The sequence below is a fragment of the Cervus elaphus genome, chromosome 4 (genome assembly GCF_910594005.1).
Source record: "Cervus elaphus chromosome 4, mCerEla1.1, whole genome shotgun sequence".
In the NCBI taxonomy this organism is placed as follows: domain Eukaryota; kingdom Metazoa; phylum Chordata; class Mammalia; order Artiodactyla; family Cervidae; genus Cervus; species Cervus elaphus.
Genome location: NC_057818.1, coordinates 52,164,429 through 52,185,753, shown reverse-complemented (window position 1 = coordinate 52,185,753; position 21,325 = coordinate 52,164,429). Strand labels below are relative to the sequence as shown.

Sequence of the window (21,325 nt, the reverse complement as noted above, 5' to 3'; positions counted from 1 at the left end):
GGCTTTTATACCCTAAATTAGTACATTTCTTTTTTTTTTCTTTTTTTATTTCGGGATGATGAGAGAATAGCATTGAATAAATTAGTACATTTCTAAGGGGAAGATAGTTTAACATTACATCAGCTTGTTCTTCATGAAACCACTGCCCTGCCCTCAGCCTCTTTTTTCTTCCCTGAAGCCCAAGATCAGAATCAGGTCATTTTGTTTCCTTTAGGGTAGAGCAGCTGCTAGGACTCAGGTACCCACTCCACCCCGTTCTCTCCTTTTCCAAGTAGGTGCCCAATATTGCTGAGGCCCTACCTGTGGGCGCCAAGCAAGTCCAGGCTTGTTCTGCCAGGGCATGCTTGGCTCATACTCGCTTTTCTGTGTTTGGTTTGTCTCCATCTCCGACCCTAACCCAGGATGCACTTGGGTCTCTCGCAGACTGAACAGAGGGGTGCTTGTTCAGGGCATGGGGATGGTAGGAGACAGATGCTGAGTTCACACTGGAAAAGTGAGGCATGGTTAGAAGCAGTCAAGACTGGGTGTGTGTCTGGCTCGGGCACATACTTTGTGTTTTACTGAGGTCCTTTAACACTCTGTCTACCTCAGGCCTGATCTTCAGGGATCAGAGGTTTTCTCATGTGTGTTAATTGTGTGTGTGTGTGTGTCTGTTTGTGTTGGGCGTGGGGAGGTTAGCCAGCCAGCCAGCCATGGAGGGGATCTTGTTGCGGTAGGCTCCCGGCTTTCTGAAAAAATCCACTCAAGTTTCCTGGCCTCTTGCTTTCCAGGCTTCAGTTGGGGCGCTGAGGATGGCGAATTTCTGCTGGGGACCAATCCTGCAGGCCAAGCCGGTTGCTAGAAATCCTGGTGTGAAAGTGACCAGGAGGAGGGGCTAGAGAGACCCCTGGCCCCAGCGAGGCCAGAAAAGCTCCTTGCTAGGGAACTTGGCGCCTCCGGCCTCTCTCCGGACAGACGCACTAGGCATGCGCAGTGGTGACGTAACCGCCGGCGCGCCGCGTTTTGAAAGGCCCGAGCCTCGTGCGCTTGCGCAGTGAAGGCCGCACGGGGCGCACCCACTGTGAGCCCCCCAGGCTCAGCCCTTCGTGCACCTTTTGGGTCAGGCGAAGCCCACACGACGTTGACATGCCGGAGATCCGCCTCCGCCATGTGGTGTCCTGCAGTAGCCAGGACTCGGTGAGGGACTTGCATGGGGGAGGGCGGAAGAAGTAAAGGAATTCGTCAGGGGCTCTAGGAGAACTTTTGGAGTCTGAAAGGTGTGGAAACATAATCCGTCTTCGAGGTGCCAAGAAAGAGCTTGACTGGGGTTCTTAAGAATTGCAGTTTGGGAGACAGAGATTCCGATAAACGGAGTGTTGGCAAAGGGAATCAGGGGCTTATGAGGACAGAGGTCAGCAGGTTGTTCAAGTCGTGTGGAGAGAATTCTAATTGACTGTGATACACGTAAAGAAATATTTGACTTTAAAGAAGAAGCTGTCCTGAGTTACTGGAGGGTAGGGGTCTGATGAGTACCTTGAGTTTCTGGCGCATATTCTGGATGCTTTTGTGAATACAATAAGTGGTCAAAAGATCAGATTCCACTGTAGCTGCGACCGGCTTGGTCAGAATTCCAATGTGGTTCCCGGGGTCAATCTTAGAGAACACTTGTAGCAATGAGGCCTTCGTTTTGGTTTTCTTTTCACAGAGGGGACTTTGTGGAATTCTAAAGAGTGTCATGGGAGAATTTCTGGGAGGCCATAGGGAATTCTGGAGAGATGTGGGATAGAGGAATTTGCTGAAAAAAAAGGAGGGTGTTTTGCTTCCTGGGAAGGAGCAGAGGTGAATTTCCAGGGGAAAATGTTGGAGGGGACTCCAGGTAGAGTGTGGGGGGATTTATTATTTTAACACTGGAAGGTTTTGTATTGGGGTATAGCCAAATAACAGTGTTGTGAGAGTTTCAGGTGAACAGCAAAGGGACTCAGACAATCATACACATGTATCCACTCTTCCCCAAAGCCCAGAGTGTGCAGGGATTAATAAGGAAACCTCAAGCTGGGTGATGTCAGAGGGCTTGAGAGAACTCTCAGAGTCATTTGAGAACTGGGTCATAGCTGTCATCTCTGAACCCTAACATTGCCTTTTCTACTCTTCTCTCCAGACCTACTGTGCAGAAAACCTCAAGGCAGACACTTACGCAAATGGCAGGCAGCCAAGGCGGGTGAGAAGACGATCTCTGTGGTGCTCCAGGTGATTGTGCCAGCCCCCCATCTTTTCTTTTTTTTGCCCTCTCTGCTGAGTGGCATGAGGGATCTTAGGTCTCTGACCGGAAATGGAACTGGAGCCCCCTGCCCTGGAAGCTCAGAGGCTTAACCACTGGACCCCCAGAGAAGTCTCCCTCCCTCCATCTCCTTAATAGAAATCTGTAGGTCCAGGCTCCAGACCCTACTCTGGGGTTAACTGGCCATGAGCTGCGGTACTTTCTCTTTGGTCCTCACCACCTCACCTGGACAATGAGCCTTGTGGTCCCTGTGCCCTTAGCAGGGGAGATAGGTGATCCAAGGACTAGGCCAGGAATGAATCCGTGTGTGGTCCAGGTCGGTTGCTGCTCTTTTCAGAGCCTTATCATCCTCATTTGGAACAGAGTAAACCATTGCCATGCATTCTGCCTTCTAAAGGGCTTTGGACTGGACGGTGTGTCATATCATCTAAGCCAATCAAGCTCATTTTAAAGATGGGGAAACAGGCATAGGAAGGGCCAAAGTGCAGTGGTCAGTCTCAGCAACCATTGTGGACGGCTCAGTGCTTTGGTACATGCTTGTTGAGGTTGGAGGGAGCCAAGGGAAACGGGGAGTTTGACCCAGGATGGTGACAGAATTCCCAGCAGGCGGTTCCCATTCGGCGTAAGAAACCTGTGGGAGATGTGAGTTAGAGTGTTCCCAGGTGCTGCCTGGGTGTTCCCCTGCGTGATCTGGCTCTCCAGGGAGTCGGATGACGTTGGAGCTGTTATCACCCCTCACACGTGGCGGTGCTGAGACCTGACCCCAGTGTGGGTGCTCTCGCCACCTTTTTCTTGCTTCTTTGTGTCCGTATGTTGACTTCCTTTCTTGTTTATATTTATTCATATTTGGCTGCGTTGGGTCTTAGTTACAGCATGTGGGATCTGGTTTTCTGGCCAGAATTGGGAACCTGGGCCGCCTTCACTAGTAGCATGAAGTCGTAGCTATTGGACCTCCTGGGATGTCTCTGTCTTTAGAAAAAAAAAAAATTTTGTTTTTAAATTTTTGGCCACTCCACATGATATTTTGGGGCCTTAGTTCCTCAGCCAGCGATTGAACCTGCCGCCCAGCCCTCTGCTCCACTGGAGGCTTGGATTCTCACCCACTGGACCACCACAGAAGTCCTCAACTGCTTGATTTTGGCCACATTCATCCCTCCAATGTAAGGGTGTTTGGGAAAGGATGGTCGGGACAAGGCCTACCAGATTGTGTTAAATATATTATTGTCTGTCTTACACAGTGGCTCTGAAAATGTTTTGGTTCATAGACCTTTTTGCAACTTAGAAGCTGAGAATCCTCCTCCCAGGAATTATACACAAACCACAGATTTTGTGAGTTATTTTTTGACTTTAAATATCTCATAGTTTCTGAACATAGTACATCATACTAATGAGAGCTAGCAGTTTATTCACAGTTACAACTGTTTGGGAATACCCTGGTGGGCCAATGGTTAGGATTCCACTCCATGCCACGAGGCCCAGGTTGCAGGCCCAACTTGGGAAAATCCCCCCCCCCCCCCAAAAAAAACAAAACTGCCAGTCACCGTTCTAAATGCCTCATAGGGGTTAGGTCACGGGATCCTCATAAAAATCCCATGACCTCAAATCTATTATTATCCCCTTGTTTGATGAAGAAACTAGGCCCAGAGAGATTTTGAAATTTGCCTAGAGCCAGTATTTTAAGCAGAGAGAGATGCAGGTGGCTGACAAGTTAATCTCAGGTGGAATTCAAGTCCCCATCTCTCCCTCTTACTCTCCCTGTGACCTCAGGCAAATGGTTTCATTTCTCAGAAGCTGTTTTCTCATCTTTCCATGGAAGATCATGTGATCTGAGCCCAGGGTTACCGTGAAAATCCGGTGACATAATGTTTGCAAAATGCGCTGTCACCACGCAGGTGTTTGTGTAAAGGGGGGATGCACGTGTGTGTTAGTGCCTGATCCTGCTGGGCTCTTTCATGAACAGGAGCGTCCCCTTTCATTCTGCACCTCTGTTGGAGTGGGAGCAAGGAGAGACAGGAAGGGGGGAGTGAGAGAGCCAGAGGAACCAGACGAGGCTCCGGCTTCTCTGCCTGGGAGACCGAGGGGGATGTGGCCTCTGTCACCAAAATGCAGGCCCTAGAGCAGGGGGGCAGCCTGAGACAGTCATCTGCTGGTTGGGATGTCCAGGTTTGCTGTGACTTTGGGACACACAAGGAACAGTATCCAAGGGACAGCCGGGATGGGCCTGGAGCCGGGGCAGAGCTGTAGGAGTGTCAGCACAGAGACGGGCCCTGAGACTTGAGAGCGGATGGATTCATGTGTTCTTCATTCATAGCAGCGCCTTCTGTAGGCCCCGCACTGTTGTAGGCACACAGTGCCGCAGACATCAGAAGACAAACATATCAGACCTGTGGAGATTTTATATTGGCAAGGAAAGACTGCCAGATCAGTAAGTCAAATGTATGTCAGATGCCGCGTGCTGGGGAGGAAATGACACGGTCAGGAGGAATGAGGAATGCCTTCAGTGGGAGAGGAGGCAGTGGCAAGGGGTTTTTTGACTTTTTTTTTTTTTTTTTTAGTATTTATTTATTTATTTGGCTGAGTTGAGTCTTAGTGATGGCAGGCAGTATCCTTTAGTTGTGGGATGTAGGATCTAGATCCCTGACCAGGGATGGAACTTGGGTCCCTGCGTTGGGAGTGTGGAGTCTCAGACTCTGAACCGCCAGGGAAGTCCCAAGATGTTGAGGTTTTAGCACCAGGATTGAAATTGTGGAGTTGGAAAGCCCTGTTGGCTTGTAGTCAGTGAGTTGGGTCTGAATTTCTCTGCCAGTCATTCACTGTGTGTGACCTGTGAGCCATTGATTTTCCTGCCTGCATCTCAGTTTCCCCATCTGTAAAGCTGGGGGAGTTAACTGACCCTGACTCCCTGTGTGGAAGAGCTTTGCTCAGCGTGGTAGACAAAATAACGGCCCCCTAAAGGTGTCACAGTCTTTGCTGGTGACTCTGTAGTAATGAATCTGCCTGCTGATTCAGGAAACACAGGTTCAGTCCATGGGTGGGGAACATCCCCTGGAGAAGGAAAGGGAAACCCATCCCAGTATTCTTGCCTGGGACATCGCATGGACAGAGGAGTCCAGTGCGCTACAGTCTGTGGGGTCGCAAAGAGTTGGACATGACTGGCCAACTGAGTGTACACACACAGGCACAGACACACACACAGACAGACACACAGACACACAGACACACACACACACACACACACACACACGTTTTCTGCGTCCTAATCCCCAGAACCTGTACATGTGTCCTTTACATGGTGAAAGGGACTTTGTGAGGATTTTTTTGTTGTTGTTGTTGAGGATTTTTTAAAAATATTTCTTTATTTGGCCGCATTGAGTCTTAGTAGGGGCATGCGGGATCTTCTATATTTGTTGCGGTGTGCGGAATCTTTTAGCTGTAGCATGCGAACTCTTAGCTGCAGCTTGTGGGATCTAGTTCCCTGACCAGGGTTCAAACCCAAACACTCTGTATTGGGAGGGCAGAGTTTTAGCCACTGGACCACCAGGAAGTCCCTGTAAGGATCTCAAGGTGGGCAGATGGGCCTGGATGATTTGGGGGGAGGCAGTGTCATCACAAGAGTCCTTATCAGAGGAGGAGGGCGACTGGAGAACCAGTCAGAGGAGCTGTGGGGATGGAATCAGAGGCTGGAGCGATGCCACTGCTGGCTCTGGAGACGGAGGAAGGGGCCCCTGCCGAGGAGGGCAGGGGCTCCAGAAGCTGGAGATAAGATGAGGAACCGATTCTCCCCCAGAACGTCCAGAAGGAACGCAGCCCTGCTGACGCTGGCTGTAGCCCGGCCTCGTGACCTCTGGGAACTTACACAGGTGCTTGCCGTCTCAGTGGCTCCCTGTGAAATGGAGATCAAAATAGCTCCTGGCTCCCAGAGGTGTCGACGCGTCTTACTGGGATTACGGGTCTGCCACACCATTTACACATAGGTGCTGCCAGAGTGGCTGTGCGTTTCGATGGTTAGCATTCTGTGTCCCGTCAAGTCCTTTCAGAAGTGGGGAGACGCCCTTCACTCATGAGGAAACTGCGGCTCAGAGAGGTTTATGTCACCGGGGCTGCACAGCTTGGCAGTGCCAGGGCTAGATTTGAGCTCAGGCTGGCCTCCGCACAAGCCCAGGCTCCTCCCTCCGCTGTAGGGACGCTCCTGTCTGTAGCGGTGTGCCGGCAGTGTCTCCAGGCCACTACCCGGCTGGGGGTGACGTTGCAGATCGGGTCATCGGATGTTCCTGGCTGTGTGGGGTGGCGGACTAGGAACCTTTGGGGGTCATAGTCAACTTGTCATTCTGTGAGCCAAATAAAAGAGTCCTAGGGAATTTTCCAGGTGGTCCAGTGGTTAAGAATCCTTCTTGCAAAGCAGGGGACACGGATTTCATGCCTGGTCAGGGAACTAAGATCCCCAATGCCCGGGATCAACTCAGCCCAGTCACCCAAATGAAAGATCCTGCAACAAAGATCCTGAGTGTTGCAACTGAGACCCAAGGCAGCCAAATAAATAAATTTTAAAAAATAGCCTCAGAGTGCTTCAGCCCCTGTAACTTCCTTCCACCGCCATGTGGCCTTCTGTCCCTTTATGTCAGACAGAATGCAGACTTTGGGAGAAGCCTTCCTACAGTCATCTCTTTACTTATTTTAGGCTGTGCTGGGGCTTCATTGCTTTTACATCGGCTTTCTCTAGTTGTAGGGAGTGGGGGCTCCTGTCTAGTTACAGTGCGTGGGCTTCTCTTGTTGCAGAGCATGGGACATGGTCTTCAGTAGGTATTGCATGTGCACGCAGTCATTGCAGCTCAAGGCTCTAGAGAACAAGCTCAATAGTTTTGGCTCATAGGCCGAATTTCTCTGTAGCATGTGGAATCTTCCCAGACCAGGGATCGAACCCCTGTCCCCTGCCCTGACAGGTAGATTCTAATCCAGCGCGCCATCAGGGGAGACCAGCTCTTCTCTTCTTTCAAGACAGTCAATGAGCAGCGACCTCCCGACTGGCAGTGACAGGGTGCCCACTATGGGCTGTGCCCTGTGGCCGTGGTGTTTATGTGCATAAATCCTACACAGGGTGATCATCCCCAGTTACAGATGAGGAAACTGAGGCTCCAAAAGCTGAGCCGACAAGGTGCTATAGCTAGTGTGCAGCAGAGCTGGGCTCAAGCTCAGGACCCAGTAGTGAACAAACCAAACCAGGCCCCTACCCTCAGGGAGCGTCCACAGAGTCCTATGTGATTGCAGACAGGGGTGACAGATAGGCAGTTTGTCATAGTGCCATCAAGGAGAGCAGTGGTGTCAGGTTAGAAGCGCGTCCAGCGGAGTCTGGTGGAGCCAGGAGCATGGGGTCTAACATATTGTGTGTACGTCAGCGGTCTGTTCCACCTTACTGCTGAGAAGTTTCACTGCACGCGTAGATCTCAATTTGTTCATCCATCCTCTGGTGGACGGGCATCTAGACTGTTGCCACTTTTTGGTGGCTGTTTTTGTCCGCACCTCACAGCTTTCAGGATCTCGGTTCTCCAAGCAGGGATTGAACCCAGACCTCAGCAGTGAAAGTGAAAAGCCCTCAACACTAGATCGCCAGGGAACGCCCCACCGCTTTTTGACTATTATGAGTGTTGGTCCTTTAATGGAGCGGAACCTGGTGATCCGGAGTCAATGATAAGAAAGTAAGAGAGGATTTTGGCAGGATGAGTTCAGTCGGCACCGGGTATGATCTGTCAGCTTCTACATTCTCTCCGGATGGAAGAGTTTTTCAAGTTGAATATGCTATGAAGGCTGTGGAAAATAGTAGTACAGCTATTGGAATCAGATGTAAAGACGGCGTTGTCTTTGGGGTAGAAAAATTAGTCCTGTCTAAACTTTATGAAGAAGGTTCCAACAAACGACTTTTTAATGTTGATCGACACGTTGGAATGGCAGTAGCAGGTTTGTTGGCAGATGCTCGTTCTTTAGCAGACATTGCAAGAGAAGAGGCTTCCAACTTAGATCTAACTTTGGATATAACATTCCACTAAAACATCTTGCAGACAGAGTGGCCATGTATGTACACGCGTATACACTCTACAGTGCTGTTAGACCTTTTGGCTGCAGTTTCATGTTAGGGTCTTACAGTGTGAATGACGATGCACAACTCTACATGATTGACCCATCGGGTGTTTCATATGGTTATTGGGGCTGTGCCATTGGCAAAGCCAGGCAGGCTGCAAAGACAGAAATTGAAAAGCTTCAGATGAAAGAAATGACCTGCCGTGATGTTGTTAAAGAAGTTGCAAAAATAATTTATATAGTCCACGATGAAGTTAAGGATAAAGCTTTTGAACTAGAGCTCAGCTGGGTTGGTGAAATAACTAATGGAAGACATGAAATAGTTGCTAAAGATATAAGGGAAGAGGCAGAGAAATATGCCAAGGAATCTTTGAAGGAAGAAGATGAATCAGATGATGATAACATGTAACATTTACTTGTATATTAAATTTCTAATACAGTCCCATGTAACTATTTAGCCCTTTGGATTATTACATACCAATTTTCATTAAATTTTTGTCTTATAACGAAAAAAAAAAAAAAAAGAAAGTAAGAGAGAGAAAGAAAGAAAGCAAGACACAGGGACCAAATCTCTGATGGAGAAAAGCTGTTTTAATCAACATGGCGTGGGCATATATACCGTCTTACAAGGTAGGTATTCTCAGCAAAGATAAAGATTAAAATTCCAGATTTACAAAACATAAGGCGATCCCTATCAAAGAGAGAGTTACAATAAATCACTTTTTAACACATGGTTCCTTAAAAGGAAGAGAGTACTTATCACAGTAATGAGAAATACCTGGATTCCTTAGCCTCCTCTTAATTCCTGAATATTCAGGAATTAATAAGGACCAGAGGATTCCTGACAGATCCAAAACAGCACACAGGAAGCCTCCAGTTAAATGCTTCGTGACGGTGAACACAGCTGCTGTGAACCTTCGTGTACAAACCTCTGTAGAGAGCTCTCTTTGGGATAACTATCTGAAAGAGTCAAATTGCAGGGCCTTCAGTTAGATTCAGGACTTGCCTGTTGACTCAGTGGTAGAAAATCTGCCTGCAATGCAAGAAACACAGGAGAGGAGGGTTCGATCTCTGGGTTGGGAAGATGCCCTGGAGGAGGGCATGGCAACCCACTCCAGTATTCTTACCTAGAGAGCCCCATGGACAGAGGAGCCTGGTGGGCTACAGTCCATAGGGTCACAAAGAGTCAGACACGACTGAAGCTACTCAGCATGCAGGCAGATGTGTGTTTTACTTATTCGAAATGGACTGGTTTGCAAAGTGGTTGTTCCATTTTACATTACCTTCAGCAGTATGTGAGCTTCACATCTTCACCGATACTTGATATTGCCGGTCTTTATCGATGTATTTCTCTGGGCCAGCTCTTAGTTGCAGCTGCACATGCAGGAGGATCTAGTTCACCGACCAGGGATCAGACCCGGGCCCCCTACATTGGAAGTGCGGAGTCCTAGCCACTGGACCGCCAGGAAGTCCCACTAGTCTTTTAACTGACGTGCGTTGAATTTTATCAAGCGCTTTTGCCACCTTACAAAATACGTTCTAACCAATGAGGTTGCCCTTGGACACACATTTTTATTCTCAAGGTCCTAGGAAGTTCCCTGGCGGTGCAGTGGTTAGGACGCCACTCTCTCATTGCCGGGGGCCCAGATTCAATCAGTCCCTGGTTGGGGAACTAAAATCCCACAAGCTGTGCAGTGTGACTAAAAAGAATGATAATAATAATAAAATGAAGGTTCTATCAGTTATAAAAAGATAAACTGAGGCATGTTATAGTTTGAAGAGTTCATTTAAGCAGAGAATTCAAATCAGACAGCCAAAACTGAGAAATGATTAGAGGTGCTTTGTGGGTGGTTAGGACAGAGGTTTTTGGAGAGAAAGCATGGAAGCAGAGCAAATATTTAATTGGATTGAGCTTGAACATTTTAAATTAATTAGTTTTATTGGGGTTAGTTCCTTTACAATACTGTGTCAGTTTCCGCTGGGCAGCAACGAGAACCAGCCGTCCGTACACACACCCCGCACTCTGGGGTTTCCTTCCCACTGAGGTCAGCACAGCGCTGAGTCAGCGCCCTGTCTCTGCAGGAGGCTCTCAGCAGCATCTCTGCCATACACGGCGTCAGGAGCATATGTACGTCAGTCCCAGTGCCCCAACCGCCCCACCTCTCTGGAGCTTAAAGGATTTTCTTCCTTGGGAAAATCGAGGGACTTGGCTGTTCACAATTAGTTTATTTCATTTTCTTAGATTTGAGTTCATCAACTCTTGCTTAAAATTTGAGTTGTTTACTGAAGCTACCTAAGGCTTTAGAGTCACCCAGTCTAATGGCATCCTTGTTTAAAATTTTACATAAAATCAACTGGCTTTGGGGCAATTTAAAAAAGAAAAAATTTCTTCAGATCAAAATTCCACCTTTTAATTACAAGAAGAGTCAATGCATTTTTGGCTAAAACTGTATCTATTCTGGTATGTGGATCTTTATATTCATCTCTGATCTACCTAGAAAAGTGGAGTTGTCGGCTCAGGGCTTTATGTTTGCAAAGTCTGGAAACCCTTATGTCAGTAGTCTCCCATTCCCTTGAGTTTGTTAAATAATTATTACTACAGTTTAATTATCAGCTTTGACTGCACCAGGGCTTCACTCCTGCGCGTGCGCATTCTCTAGTGTCAGCGAGCGGTGTTCACTCTGGTTACGGTGTGCGGGCTTCTCATCACAGGGGCTTTGCTGACTGCGGAGCAGAGGCTTTTGGAGCCGGCTGTCAGTAGTCGTGGTGCTTGGGCTCAGTTGCCCTGAGGGACGTGGAGTCTTCCGAGACCTGGGATGGAAACTGAGAGCCCGACACTGGCGGGGAGATTCTTACCGGCTTACTTTCATATTGTGTGTTTCATAACATCAATTTGCTTTCCTCAGTCGTGTCCGACTCTTTGAGACCCCATGGACCGCAGCACGCCTCGCTTCCCTTTCCTTCACGGTCTCCTGGAGTTTGCTCACACTCCTGTCCACTGAGTCAGAGTCCAGGATGCCATCTAAACCTCTCACCCTCTGCGGCCCTGTTCTCCTTTTGCCTTCAGTCTTTCCCAGCATCAGTGAAAGTGAAAGGCGCTCAGTTGTCTCTGACTCTTTGCAACCCCACTGAGTGTGGAATTGTCGAGGCCAGAATACTGGAATGGGCAGCCATTCCCTTCTCCAGGGGATCTTCCCACCCCAGGGATCGAACCCAGGTTTCCCCCATTGCAGGTGGATTCCTTATCATCTGAGCCACCAAGGAAGCCCTCCTAACATCAGGGTCTTTTCCAATCAGTCAGCTCTTCACATCTGGTGGCCATAGTACTGGAGCTTCAGCATCAGTCCTTCCAATGAATATTCGGGTTGATTTACTTCAGGATTGACTGGATTGATCTCCTTGCTGTCCAAGGGACTCTCAAGAGTCTTCCCCAGCACCACAGTTTGAAAGCATCAACTCTTTGGTGCTCAGCCTTCTTTATGGTCCAAAGCTTACGTCTGTACATGACTGCTAGAAAAACCATAGCTTTCACTATATGGACCTTTGTCAGCCAAGTGATGTCTCTGCTTTTGAATACGATGTGTAGGTTTCTCATGGCTTTTCTTCCAAGGAGCAAGCATCTTTCAATTTCATGGCTGCAGTCACCATCTGCAGCGATTTTGGAGCCCAGAAAATACAGTCTGTCACTCTTTCCAGTTTTCACTCATCAATATATGGAATCTTTGTGTGTCTGAGTCTGCAGTTTGTGGTTTCTACCAACCCTTAATCATGGAAGCGTATTTCCTGATGCTTAATGGTGTGTGTGTGTGTGTGTGTGTGTGTGTGTGTGTGTGTGTGAATTCCACTCCTGGGTAATATATTGGTGGAGATTCTTTGAGGGGCTGGTTTGAAGTACATTCCTCCAAAGAGGATTTGCCCTCTCAGCAGGTGATACTACATACATGGGACCACTTAGAGTTTTCAACTTGGCTCTTTCCACACTGATAACTACTTAGGAATTTTGCTCCAAATCGTTGACAGTAGAGATCATAAATTAGAAAACTGGAAGGCTTCCCATTCCCTTCTCCAGGGGGGTCTTCCCGACCTAGGGATCGAATCCAGGTCTCCTGCATTGCAGGCAGATTCTTTACCATCAGAGCCCCGAGGGAAGCCAGTATTGGCTAGGAGTCTGCCGAGAGAAGTTTCCGTGTTTCCTCTCCTGTCCCCCCAGAGCTCAGGCCTCCCACTGACTTCCCCACCAAGCCCATCTCCCTTCATTTACCCTCAGGAGGAGCGCTCAGCTCTGCACTCCTGCAGCTCAGGGGCGTCTCCTGAGAGGCCTCTCTTCCTGAGCTGGGGCCCATGCTTTCTTTCCCTTTCCCTCCGCTCCCACCATATTGTCTTTCAGTCACTAAGTCCTGTCCAACTCTCTGAGACCCCATGGCCTGCAGCACGCCAGGCTTCCCTCTTTTTCACTATATCCCAGAGTGTGCTCCCATTCATGTCTGTTGAGTAGGTGATGCAATTGAACCATCTCATCCTCTGTCACCCCCTTCTCCTCCTGCCCTCAGCCTTTCCCAGCATCAGGCGCTTTCCCAGTGAGTCAGCTCTTCACATCTGATGGCAAAAGTATTCCCACCACCTACAGCCCTTTGAAAATCAAGCTCCGTGACACCTGGAATCAGTGACAAGGCAGACACCAACATCAGTGCTACCCATTGTATCAGTCTGGGTCCCACCAGGAGGCCGAAATCACACCAGTTACTTTACCAGAGAATTAATAAAAGGAAATAGTAAGGAGGTGGCTCAGTCGGTTTAGAATCTGCCTTCAATGCAGAGGACACAAGTTGGATTCCTGGTGTGGGAAGATCTCCTGGAGAAGGAAAGGGCAGCCCAGTCCAGTATTCTTGTGGGGAGACTTCCATGGACTGAGGAGCCTGGCCGGTTATATTCCATGGGGTCGCAGAGTCCAACACGACTTCGGAACTAAACCACCACGTTGAACTAAAGAGGACAGAAGACGCAGGTAGAACACAGAAGCGAGTGCCAGGAGCAGCCAGCACTCTTAGGGATGGAGGAATAAAAGGAAGAGGTTGGAATTATTGAAATGTGGGTGTTTTGAAGCTTGGAGCTGAACCCTTGGGGCTGAAATTCAGATCCTGAGGAGGGGGTGATGCCGGCTGGTTCTGGTCTTACCCTGAGAACGTGCGCTGAGGCTAGTCCTGCAGGTCCTGGGGCGCTACAAACTGGACTCACCTGCGCGACCCCGCCCCGACCCCCGCTGCCAAAGCGGCCTCAAAGCACACCTGGGGTGCTGCTCCAGTGCCCTGCAACATCCCGCCCCCCTCCAGAAGGCTTGGGGCCGCTCTCTCTCTCGCTCGCTCCCCCTGCTGGCGGAGCCTGGGAAGCAGCAGCTGGAGATAGAGTCGTGCCCAGCATCCCACAGCATCCAGGGGCGCGGCGCAGGGCGTCCTGCTGCAGGTGCTGGAGGAGATGCGCGGGGACGCCGAGGCAGTGCTGGAGAGGGCGCGGGGTCCAGACTCTAGCATGGGATGTCTGGGCCTGAGAGATCACGGGGCTAGGGGTTCGCCACTCAGAATCCTGGGTTCTTGAAGGAAATGAGGGCTCTGACTAGGGGTTGGAGTAGGTGACGTCTGGTCACCAGGATTCCTGGGTCCTGAAGGGAAACAGAATTTGGGGGACGGGATTCCTGATTTCTCTGGGGATCATCAGACTACGGAACTCCTCAAGCGAGTTGAGGGTTTGGACTCCTGGAAGGGCCCTATCTTGGTCTCTCAAGAGTAGATGTAATAGGTGTCTAGTCCCCCTGCGGAGGAGGTGGATGCCCTGATTGCTGATGAAGGCGGTCTCCTTCCCGTTGGGGATTGTGACATGAAGGAGGGGAGTTTGGGTTCCCCCGGGAGCTGGAATCCTTGGGCTTCTGAGCCACAATGGGTATAAGCTATAGGTTTCCGGGGTTGGGGGATAGGCCTGCATCCAAAATAGGCTTTGAATCTTCACTGGGGAAAGGCTGGTTCTCTGGAGTCTCAGAACTCCTGGCTCCCCAGAGGGCTGAGGTCCTTGCCTCTTCGTTCATGGCTGGTGGAAGGTCTCCATGTGGAGCAGGGAATTGGGGTTTGTGTAGGAGAACTGGAGACCCTTTGGTCCCTCTTGGGGAATAGGCATTCCATCTTCATTGCCCTCGGGCCAGACAGCCGCTTGACAATCGGGGTGGCCTTTTCCAAGTGGCTCAGCAAATGGCATCTACATGCGGAGTTATCGTGAGCATCCCATGTAGGCACGCCTCTACTCGCAGTCTGTCTCTTGCACAGTAATAGACTTGCAACCCCTCCTGGAAGCCCGGAACATGGGGAGCTCCAACTTTAGTCTCACCCTTTGCTCAGGGTGCCCTCCTCTCTGACGCTATCTCTGACTTGGCCCTGTCTGCCATCTCCCCCCTGCGCTTCCCTCTTCCAATTTCCGTCTACCCTCCTGCCAAGGGGCCTCCTGCCTGGATCAACTCTCAGAAAGCAAGAGCGGCTTTGTTTCCATGTGTCAGCGCCCACTGTGCTGATCTCGTTCACGCAGCTGTGTGTCGGCACCCTTGGGTGTCACGGCTCTCTTTTGGAACGGTTGCCTTTTAAATCATGACTTTTCAAAGGGTTGAATTTTAGGCTCTGGAGGCAGCAAGTTGGTAGCGAGGCATCTGTCTCTGGGAGTATACAAAAAGAAAAGACAGAAGACTCCGTTGTGCAGGGATCACTTGCTGCCCTCAGGGTGATTCTACGGGGCCCCTGCATGCTGGCAGGCCTTGAAGGCAGAAATTCAAGTAAACATGATGAATCTTGGTGTTGCCACTGGCAGAAGCAGAGGAGGTCCAAAAGCCTCTTCAGCTTAGCTGAATTTCCTACTTGTCAGGATAACGATAAATTTGTGTCCGTTAAGGTGAGGAACCATGAAGCCCGGAGAATCAAGGGTGGCTTTGCTTGTGGTGTTTTTTGGAGGAGCGAATAAAAGAGTAGAAATTCTGTTGTGTGTCTGTTCTTTGGGGGTTCGAGGGTGGAAGATGCTTGGGATTCTGTCAGCCGGAAGCCTAGACTTCTGGGTCTGATGGAGGAGGGATGGAGGGTGAGGACCCCAGGGTCCCTGGAGAGGAGGGGTGGTGGGGTTGTGTGCAGGATAGAATTCCTGCAGACCCCCAAACCTCCGCAGGGACCTTTGGTGCACTTGGGTTTTGTGCCCCTGTCATCTGCCATGAGAAGGATGTTAACCAGGGAGTCACACATCCAGAAGAGTCTGGAACCCCACGGAGGTGAACTAGAGTCCCCCTCCCAGACTGGAACCAAACCGACCAGTGCACAGCCAGAAACAAAGCTGCCCCAGATACCTACAAACCCATAGGAAGAAGAGTGTTTCTTTTTACAAGTCTCAAGTGGGGCATGGTTTGTTATACAACATTACTCAGCATGAACAGACTAATACAACTTTGTTGTTTTAAACCACTGAGTTTAGGGACTGGTTTGTTACTGTAGCATAACCCAGACTATCCTGATAGATGCCAAAGTCTAGTAGCTGCCACACATGGCCACTGAGGAAGTGGCAGCTATTAGGATGGTAACTCTTTGGCCAGACACATTGTCCCAGAACCCACTCTGCCTTCAAGGCGCTAGTGCAGGGTGCTCAGGCACTCAGTGGGGTCTGACCCTTTGTGACTCCGTGGACTGTAGCGTGTCAGCCTCCTCTGTCCGTAGATTCTCCAGGCAAAGATCATGGAGTGGGTTGCCATGCCCTTCTCCAGGGGATCTTCCTGACCCAGGAATTGAACCACGTCTCCCACATTGGCAGGCAGATTCTTTCCCATTGAGCCACCAGGGAAGCCCCTTAAATGTGCTAGGCACTGCACTAAGTCCTTTTTTCGTGTTCTTTCATTGGACTCTTAAGACAACCCTTTGAGGTTATAGCTATTATCTCTGCATTTTACAAACATGAACTCTCAGGCAAAAACAGGTTAACTAGGAGAGGTGATCATGGACTCTGGAGTCTGACCCTCCCAGCTGTTTGACCGAAGGCAAGTGACACCACAATCCTTGCCTCAGTGTGTTTCTCTGTAAAATGGGGGCAATACTTTCAGCTTCACAGAGTTGTGATTATGAAATGAGGTAATGCATGGAAAACAGTTAGCATGGGGACCAGGCAAGAAGTAATCCCTTAAGAAGAGGTAGCATCTTTCATTTCTTTCCTCCATAGAGCGTGTTCCCAAGGGTTCAGACCCCTGCTTTTCTCATCCCATCTCCCCGAAATGCAGCACATCACAAAGACTCAGGATCGTTCTGTTAACTTGTTTAATTTATAGACACATGGGAACTGTAGAAATTTCTAGAAACACAGCTGACAATGAATGGAGACCACACACCACGTGGGCCTCAGTTCCTCACTCAGCCTTGCCAGAAGCCTGGGGGCCTGGACGACAGCTGGTCTTCTTGATGGTCAACAAACGAGAGCCTGAGGGCACCAGGGTCCCAGGCTTGCTGTGGCAGGCGGCCTCCGTGCCACAGCCGCGGGCCGCAAATCTGATGCCTGCGGGAGGGGATTGTAGACTACAGTCAGGATCTCCAGTGCCTCCCTCCTCCTAGTCCAGGGTCACGTGCCCCAGCCACCTTCTCCCCCGGATCTTTGGAGCCACTCTCTCCCTCAGAATCTGGAAGAATGAGGCTGCAGTTCTGGGACTGTCTGGAATCCCTGTGCCCTCCTCCCGAATTCCAGGTGCCCCTTACCAGGCTGTGCGAGGCCAGACACGGCGACACAGTGGGTTTCCTCACCAACGCAGACCGCTTCCTGAGTCGAAGTGCATGTTTCCGAAAAGGCAGCGATGCAGGAAGGACACCGAAGGCCATTCTCTGTATGGTTTCTCACGATCGCTGAAGAGGAGGGTGGAGGGGAAGGTAATCGGAGACGTTAGTCCCTTTCCCAACATCACAGCCACTCAGGGACACCAGTTGCTAACGCACACTGCATTTTCAGAAAACAATATTTGACTGCATTGGATCTTAACTGCGGCATGAGGAATCCAGTTCCCTGACCAGGGATCAAACCCCTGCAGAGAGCGCATGGAGACTTAGTCAGTGGACCAGCAGGGAAGTCCCTGGATCCTGCAGTTTACAGTAGAAGAAACCAAGGCTCAGCGCAAGGAGGACGCTCGTCCCTGGTTACAGGGCAGGTCAGGAGCAGGTGCTCACAGCTGGCCCTGGCGGGAGAAGGTGGGCAGGGAGGGACTCCAGCTGTGGGGCTCAGCCGGGGCTTACCGGGCAGTGGGTCCTGGTTGCACCCATCATCCTGGCAGCAGCGCCTCGTGGAGCCCATGTAGTTCTCAGTGTTCATGGTGATGGCGAAGGATCCTGAGTCACACTCGCTGGATTTTGCACACCCCTTGTAGCTGGTCACCGCCAAGGAGCCCTCTGCAGGATGGCCATGGGCAGAGAGCTCAGTGGCCTCTGGTCTGGGCCCTTGCCCTGGGTTGTCTCTCTCACCTTATAGTAGCTCCAGCCCACTGCTGTCTAGAGAGGTCTCTTCCAGCTCCCCAAGTTCAAGCCCCCTTTCTGCCTGGGGCATCATCTGAATGGATTATCAGGTATGCACCCCATCCTCCCCCTGTCCCCAGGCTGTGCTGGACTCTGCAGAGTGGCCCCTTCCACCCCAGGGACACCCCACTGCCATCCTGCAGGGGTCGCACCTGGAGTGGTCTTTTCCAGACCACCTGTGATTACCCCCATGCCTGTGTAATGGTCTCTTCCAGTTTTCAGTCCTCCCCTGGCCCCTGGAGTTCCTTCCACCAAATGCTGGGATGGGGCTGCCATCCCCACCTGCTGTCACAGCCATTTCCTTCTCCATCTAAGGTAGACTCTTCCAGATTTCCCAGGGTCACTCCCCAGACTTCCTACCTATGGTCTCTTGCTGCCCTCCTTAGGTACTCTCAGGTCTTGCCTGAAGTGGTCTCTTCCAGTCTCCCTGGCCTTCCCTTTCCCCACCACAGATACGGTGTCTCCTCCAGGCCTAGGGTTTCTGCTCTTTACACCACATGCTTGGGTGTGTAGGGCTCAGTTGTGCCCGATTCTTTGCAACCTCATGGACTGCGCCCAGGGATCATCTGTCCTTATGTCTCTCTCTTTATGACAATATTGGGAATCCCAGGGGGTGCAGTGGTAAAGAACCCCCCTGCCAATGTAGGAGATGCAAGAGATGTGGGTTCCATCCCTGGGTGGGGAAGATCCCCTGGAGGAGGAAATGGCAAACCTCTCCAGTACTCTTGCCTGGAAAATCCCATGGACAGAGAAGCCTGGCGGGTTACACTCCATGGGGTGGCAAAGAGTCAGACACAACTGAGCTTGCACCCAACTCAACCAGCCCCCCGTATCTCCCTCTTTCTCTTTCAGGAACAGTAGCTTGCAGCTCACATCTCTGGGAGACCCCTTGCAGCCCCAGAGAATCAACCTGATCACATTCTTTGCAACTCACCCAAGTCTGCTGTACACCCACCCCTTCACCTTTTACATATTAGATTTCCCCCTTCTCTGGATTTCACTCTTCCCCCATGTCCTTTGCTTTCCAAATTCCCTCTTTGGTAAGAAAGTCTGTATCTGCCCCTCCTCCTCCTCTCTTTGGAGTCTCATCTTCAGTAATCCTTGGCCATAGTGGCTTCTGTCATTCCACCAGATTCTCTGTTCACCACCCACCTCGAGATTGCCTTTCTCTCTTTCCTGACATACTCATCACTCAAACGTTCCTCCCCACTCATGGTGGTATCTGCCGCCCACCTCCCCAGCATCTGATACCAGCCCCTGCCCACTTACTTCTGTTGCTCTCAGTCACGACAACCATGCAGGAGTCTTCATCCGGGGCACAAGTCTGCAGTTTTCCACTGCAGTTGGGACCGTCACTGGTACACACCTCACAGCTTAGCGGGTACCCTGCAGTTAGAGAACGGGGCTCTAGTGAAAGGTGCCATAGTCTGTGGGCCATGACTCCCGAATCCAGACGGGGATGGGGTGGGGGGTGGGGTCTGACCGAAAAGGTCTGGTGTCTCCCTGGTTATTCGTGGGCAGGACAGTGGCCGCTGAACAGGGATCTGTTGGAAGCTCGGCAGGGATGCCATGGTCCTGAGAGCAAAGCTGCTTTCTGGGGCCGGGCAGAAAGCAAGTCTGATCAGGGAGCAAGTTTATGTAATTACAAGCCTGGGGACTTGGGATGCTAGACCCGCTGATAAAGCTAGGGGACCTTGACGGGTCCTGCTGAAGGTTTCCATGGACTTAAAAATTTTTTTTTATATTTTTAATTTTCTTTTTTATCTTGTTGGCTGTGCTGGGTTCCTGCTTCCTGTTGGTTTTTCTCTAGTTGTAGTGTGTAGGGGCAACTCCCGAGTTGCGGTTTTGGGTTTCTCGTTTGTGCTGGTTTCTCCGGTTGCAGACCACGGCTTAGAGCATGAGCTCAGTAGTTGTGGTAAAGGGCCTTAGTCGCCCCAAAGCATGTGGAAGCTTCCTGGACCAGGGATTGCACCCGTGTCCCCCGCTTTGGCAGGCAGATTCTGCACTGAAGCACAGGGGAAGTCCTTCATGGACTTGTGTGAACCTTCCCGTCCACCTGGTTCTCGGGAGTGGGATCACCTTCCGTGTGGCTACCAGGCTGTCTGAGTCTGGTAGGCAGTGGGTGCTCAGGCAGGGGTACCTTAGAGGGGATCTGCATCCCAGGTCAAGAAGAAAGATCGAGGACTAAAAGGATAAGGGCCTGGACTCCTTGGTCCGGAGAGAGCAGCCGCTGGGGGTCCAGACACAAGGTATCTCGGTCCTGGGGAAAGTGGAGCTGCCTGAACTCCTATATCTGAGGGAGGAGGACACTGGGGACCTGAACTTCTCAGAGTCCTGTGAGAAAGGAAAGCTCTCCCCCTAGCCTGATTTTTTTTTCATACTAACGACAAATACTAACCATATTCTCTGATTTTCCAGAATTCAGGTGTCTTATTTTGAGACACTGCCTGGGATACAGGGAGCAGAATGCATCCAAACCCATCTTTTCAGAGAGATTTAAACTCACATGTTTTTTTAGCTCTTCCTCCCTTGGGCACCCAGGCTTTCTGCCCTTTACCCTCTGCCTTCTCCATGAATTTCAGTTCCCAGGACACCTCCTCTTTCCCTTCTCCCTTGAGGACATGGCAGAATGTTCTCTCATACTCCTTGTTTTGAGGGTCCCAGGAATCCAGAGCCCTAGTCACTTACCCAGACCCAGGAGGGTGCAGAGCAGGGCGGAGCCCAGCAGGAAGGTCTCAGGTTTCATGGAAGGCTTCATGATGGATGGATGACTGACCCTGCATTCCCAGGTCCCCAGCTGTTCTTATAGGAAGCTAAGAAGGGGCGGGTCTGGACCTACCTTACCCCTAGGCTAAGAAATGATGATGTAAGCCCTGGGGGTAGGTCTCTGCAGCTCTGAGTGGGGGAGACTGAACCAGAATCCAAAAGGAGCAGTGGCATCTTGTGCCCAGGCCCCTCCTCCATGCAGCCCCAGGCGTCTCATCTTCCATTCCTCTCTTGCATCAGGTCCCACTGCCCTGCCCTCACCCTCTTTTCTCCCCTGAAGCCCAAGATCAGAATCAGGTCATTTTGTTTCCTTTAGGGTAGAGCAACTGCTAGGACTCAGGTACCCACCCCACCCCGTTCTCTCCTTTCCCAAGGAGGTGCCCAGTGTGGGTGAGGCCCTACCTGTGAGCACCAAGCAAGTCCAGGCTTGTTCTGCCAGGGCATGCTTGGCTCATCCTCGCTTTTCTGTGTTTGGTTTGTCTCCATCTCCGACCCCAACCCAGGATGCACTTGGGTCTCTCGCAGACTGAACAGAGGGGTGCTTGTTCAGGGCATGGGGATGGTAGGAGACAGATACCGAGTTCACACTGGAAAAGTGAGGCATGGTTAGAAGCAGTGAAGCCTGGGTGTGTGTCTGGCTCGGGCACATACTTTGTGTTTTACTGAGATCCTT

The 21,325-nt window shown here is 50.7% G+C and overlaps 1 protein-coding gene and 1 pseudogene across 2 annotated transcripts; one reads left to right on the top strand and one right to left on the bottom strand.

The window, feature by feature from the left end:
- The first annotated feature begins 7,956 nt into the window (after positions 1 to 7,956).
- LOC122692124 lies at positions 7,957 to 8,854 on the top strand (annotated as a pseudogene). The gene has a single exon (XR_006340601.1). The product of XR_006340601.1 is annotated as a proteasome subunit alpha type-3-like (transcript).
- Positions 8,855 to 16,636: 7,782 nt separating this feature from the next.
- On the bottom strand, positions 16,637 to 21,280 carry LOC122692126 (phospholipase A2 inhibitor and Ly6/PLAUR domain-containing protein-like). The gene is made up of 5 exons (XM_043899354.1): positions 20,575 to 21,280; positions 19,156 to 19,272; positions 17,611 to 17,763; positions 17,083 to 17,226; positions 16,637 to 16,885 (listed from the first exon to the last, which is right to left on the bottom strand). Exons 1-5 carry the CDS (start codon positions 20,642 to 20,644, stop codon positions 16,740 to 16,742), a joined length of 630 nt encoding a protein of 209 aa, XP_043755289.1. The 5' UTR covers positions 20,645 to 21,280; the 3' UTR covers positions 16,637 to 16,739.
- Between the last annotated feature and the right edge of the window lie 45 nt (positions 21,281 to 21,325).

What these genes read in the sequence shown, in the direction of transcription:
- LOC122692126 (XM_043899354.1), bottom strand. Translation starts at nt 20,644, where the DNA reads ATGAAGCCTTCCATGAAACCTGAGACCTTCCTGCTGGGCTCCGCCCTG. An exon ending in CTGCACCCTCCTGGGTCTGG is followed by an intron (nt 19,273 to 20,574) that starts GTAAGTGACTAG and finishes CTCTAACTGCAG; the next exon opens with GGTACCCGCTAAGCTGTGAG. An exon ending in GTCTGGCCTCGCACAGCCTG is followed by an intron (nt 16,886 to 17,082) that starts GTAAGGGGCACC and finishes CCCCTCCCGCAG; the next exon opens with GCATCAGATTTGCGGCCCGC.